The sequence below is a fragment of the Urocitellus parryii genome, chromosome 2, assembly GCF_045843805.1.
Source record: "Urocitellus parryii isolate mUroPar1 chromosome 2, mUroPar1.hap1, whole genome shotgun sequence".
Taxonomy (NCBI): Eukaryota; Metazoa; Chordata; class Mammalia; order Rodentia; family Sciuridae; genus Urocitellus; species Urocitellus parryii.
Window position 1 is genome coordinate 134485114 of NC_135532.1, and position 4600 is coordinate 134489713.

At 40.0% G+C, this 4600-nt stretch overlaps 1 protein-coding gene across 1 annotated transcript; it reads right to left on the bottom strand.

The window, feature by feature from the left end:
- Positions 1-3696: 3696 nt before the first annotated feature.
- Positions 3697-4381, bottom strand: LOC144251053 (small ribosomal subunit protein uS3m). Its single transcript, XM_077794182.1, has one exon. It carries the CDS (start codon positions 4361-4363, stop codon positions 3860-3862), a length of 504 nt encoding a protein of 167 aa, XP_077650308.1. The 5' UTR covers positions 4364-4381; the 3' UTR covers positions 3697-3859.
- Between the last annotated feature and the right edge of the window lie 219 nt (positions 4382-4600).

Here is a 4600-nt window from a genome sequence, read left to right on the forward strand (position 1 = left end):
CAAAAATTTCCCTGGGACATTCATGCATACTTAATTAGAGAACTACTACCTAGTGATATAATTATCATAATTTGGCAATTTTCATAGTTGTAGAGGTCAGGTGACCAATGACGAATAAAAATAGCAACAAGTTGAAATGTGTTGAAAAATTATTTCTTTGCTTGAAATGTAGACCATTGTGTATATTTGGCCATCCACATTTAAATTCAAGGAATTCATGTCCTAGACAGAACTCTAAAATGACCTCCAAGATGCCCACTCCCTGTTATACAGAGTTAGTGTAACCCTAAAATTATGAATATGATGCATTTTATTCCCATGATTAGGATATATGATATAGGAGAACAGAATTTAAGAAATAGAGATTATCCTAGGTGAGACTTACCTAATCAGGTGAGCCCTTAAATGGAAGTCGGCTCTCTTACAACACAGAAAGTCAAAGAAAAAGCTTTAGAGAGATTTGTTAAGACTTTCCATTCCTGGATTTGAATGTGAAAGAGACTAAGGTTCAAGGTATACAGCAATCCTAAGAAGTTGAGAGCAGCCCTTAGCCAGCAGTCAGCTAAGAAACAGGGACAGCAGTCCTACAACCGCAACCACTGAATTAGGGCAATCATATCAATGGAATGTGGAAGCCTAATAAGAATGCAGGTACCCAACAGCCTGATTTGATTTACAGAGCTATAAGTAAAGAACCCAACCCTGGTTCCCTTTACATAAAACTATGAGTTAATACATCTAAATCTTATTTTAAGATGTTAAATTTACAGTGATTTGTTATGCAGAAATAGAAAACTAACACACACCCAATTTGCACAAAAACAACTCTGCCTTATGATAATTAGTGTTACATGAAGAGAGTCACTTCTATATATGTTTTGATCTCCCAGAATCATGCATATGAATGAGACTGGAAGCTTGTGTTGTCATAAACCATATTTTACATATCAGAGTTGGATTCAGAATCATTAAGATCTGTTGTGGCCAGGTTAAAAATTTAATTAAGAAATCATTAATAGGAATAGCAAAGCCACAAGTAGATCAAAACTCCTCTCATTTTAAAGAACTGAATCCAAGTTTATATGCTTTAATCGACACTATAAAGTAGATTAATATTTTTAACCACACTTACCAAAATGGAAAAAAAAAGGACTTAATTAGAGTTGATGGTCTGGGATTGTGTGCTAAAGCTGACAACCTAAGGTCTGATTCTCAGAAAAATTCTTTTCCTCACCAAAAGAATCCCGTGATTTCGTTTATTCAGTCAAAATAAATCCATTTTTTTTCCTGTAATGTGTTTATGAGCAACATCCACTTTCTATTATTTCTCGTGGCCACACGAGCATTTCATTGAATATCTCTATAAATAGTTCCCACATGCCCAAGCTTCCTTTAATGACTTCACGATTCTAATAAAGTGATTAGAACTCTTCATCCCTGCTGTGGCCTCTGCTAAACGATGTGAAAATATCCCTCCTGCTGGGGTTACCCCGCCAGCTAAATTCAAATGACCCACCAAAAAGTACATCTGCTGTAATCTGACTTTCTTTGCCCTTGTTACTTTCTCCTACAATTCAATAAGATCTTTAATTTTTTCCCCTGAGGCTCTAAATCCCCCCTTTAAATTATTTATTTGTGGAGAGTCTCTTCCACAGATAAAATCAGGTTGATCAGTCTCCTGATTTTCCCCTACTATTGGTGCTCCAAAATGTCACTGACTCTCCAAAATCTCCCAGTTTCTTAATTAATGTGTTCAAACGTGACAGGGTCATACGATTTTACCTTAGGTATTCATTAAGTGTTCGATTACAGGTCCCAGATAGTCTGATTATAACAAGTGTACAGTTGTGCTCTCATTGAGGGAAAAGGTAACAATGAGCCTCTGAAAAGCAGAGTCAATAAGGTTTTGACAGGTAGTTTTGCTAAACCCAGGAGGTAATTTATAGTAAGCAGAACATTTATACAAACCGCTACATGGTTTATGAATCTTTAAGAAACTTGAAAATAAAACTGGGTTTGAGGACAGACTTCAGCATCCAGAACTACAGTTTCTCACAGATATAAAGGAAATGTGGCCCCTTGCAGATTTTGCTTTTTAGCCTTGGCCCTTGATAGAAGCACCAGATCCTGTTTTGGGAAGTCAGTCCTTTCCTACTCAATGTATGCAACTATTTTAGTCATCTTTTTTTGTTGCTGTGATCAAAATATCTGACAAAAACAACTTAGAGGAGGAAAAGTTTATTTGGAGCTCACAATTTCAGAGGTCTCAGTCTATAGAGGGCTGACTCCATTTCTCTGGGCCCAAAGTGATAGCAAAACATCACAGCAGAAGGGCGTGGAAGAGGACAGAAGGTCAGGAAAAGGAAATTAGGAAGCAGAGAGATGGAGCTCCACTCACCAGGGACAAAATATACACCCCAAAGGAATTCCCCCAGTGACCCACCTCCTCCAGCAACACCTTACCTGTTTATGGTTACCACCCTCTTAATCTATAGCAGTGGATCCACTGATTAATCCACTGATGATGTTACAGCTCTCACAATCTAATTGTTTAACCTCAGACCATTCTTGCATTGTCTCACACATGAGCTTTTGGGGAATACCTTATAGGAACACTCAAACAGAAACATATAATACTGAAACCACCTCCTCACTTAAGAAACACCAGTGACCCACTCCTAGCTAGCAGACCACATTTCACTGACTATGGTGGGACTATACTGCCATTTGGAGTCAATCATAGGCTGGGAACTTTTATAAAAATGTTGGCAGATATAAGCTCTTTTTCCTTACCTCATGAGTTGAAAAATCTCTGAAGCTACTATTTTCTAGTTTTGTTCAGTTTACCTGATAATTCCCACAACCTGAGGAGAAAAAAAAGAACTGAGAGGAGAGGAGTAATCATTCCTGTTGCTATTCTTTGAGACTTTACATCTACCATGCCTGAAGCAAAACCACCCAAAGTTTTTTCTGTTCTTTGACCCAATCAAATCCCTTGAATAGTTAAACTTCTTTGGGCTGGGTTTTCAGACTTGCAACTGGAATAACCCTGTCTTGTAAAAAGGTCTCTCTCACAAAAGGTAAATTAGCTCAAGGATCTACCCTTTGAATTTTATTTTTTTTTATTTTTTTTTATTTTTTTTTACAAAGGGACTGTGTATATTGTTTTATTTTTAAAAAATTACATAAAGACACTCATAGTGGTGCACATCTGTGCACTTAGGAGGCTGAGACAGGAGGATCATGAGTTCAAAGACAACCTCAGCAAAAGTGAGGCACTAAGCAACTCAGTGAGACCCTGTCTTTAAATAAAATACAGAATAGGGCTGGGGATGTGATTCAGTGGCTGAGTAACCCCAAGTTCAATCCCCAGAACCCCCCCAAATGACATTAATTACTTTATTAAAACGCATCTTTATTAGGTGAAGTATGTGGTATATGGGGTAGAGTGACTGCACAAACAGGTCCTCACTGAACTGAGCTAAACTTCAGAAAACAGGCAGCTTCCCTACCAGCCCTGAAGCACCTAAACAAAACCCAACTCTAGCTCCCTGACCAAAAGGGCAAAGGGAAGAACTGGAGATATAGCTCAGTGGTAGAGTACTCCCTGAACCTGCATGAGACCCTCGGTTCACATCACCAGCAGAGAAAATAATTAATAAATAAATAATAAAAGTTTAAAAACCACAAAAGGGTAAAGGAAAACAGAAGGCAGCACGAGGATCTTTATTCAACAGCAGCTTAGAAGTGATGATGACTCTGTCTTCCAAGGATTTGCATTTCTCCTCATTCTACTGGTCTTCTTTCCCACATTTCTCACCTTTGCATATTGCACCCTGATATAAAAAAGGGCATCATCCTAAATATACTTATATACAACCTTTGCGGGCACAGTTTGGAGATGGAGTCGCACAGGACACTTGTAAAAGTGGGACAGCAGAGTCTCACTGTAGCCCACGAGGAAGTAGAACTTGTGTGCTGGCAGCTGCCTCAGGACCAGGGCACAGATCTCCACCTGGTTGGCCCGGCGCTTCAGGACCAGCTGGTCAGCCAGACAGCCTGGGAAGGTACCCAGCATGAACTTGCGTAGGAAAAAATCCTCCACCGTTCGCTCTGCAGCATGTTCTTCCCCATCCAGATTACCTGTGTGCAGCGAAAGCCAGCCCTTTCGGTGGGCGATGTAGTGTGGTGGGTGGGCCTCCTCGTAGGTCACGGGCTTGTCCCCCTTGCCCACGCGGACTCTGGCCGCCCGGTTCTTGGCGCAGACTGCGGAGGTGTGCAGGGCACGCCAGGCGCCCGGAAGTTCCCTACTCCACGGCACCACCCGTGGCCACAGGGCCAGCGCGCACACGGACGCCGCCATCTTGCGCCGAGCAGGGCCCAGGACGTTACCCTTTGAATTTAGTAAAAACTGACATTATAAAGCTAATTTATTGACTTAATAATTTTTGAATGGAATACAATCAAATTCCCAAAGTATACCTTTGGTGATCATTTTAAAGTTATGACCATTTACGTAGTTAGAATTTTTTTCAGTATTTAAAAGTATTTCAATGATATCATCTCATTAATTCTTACAATGTCCTTTTGAACTAACCAG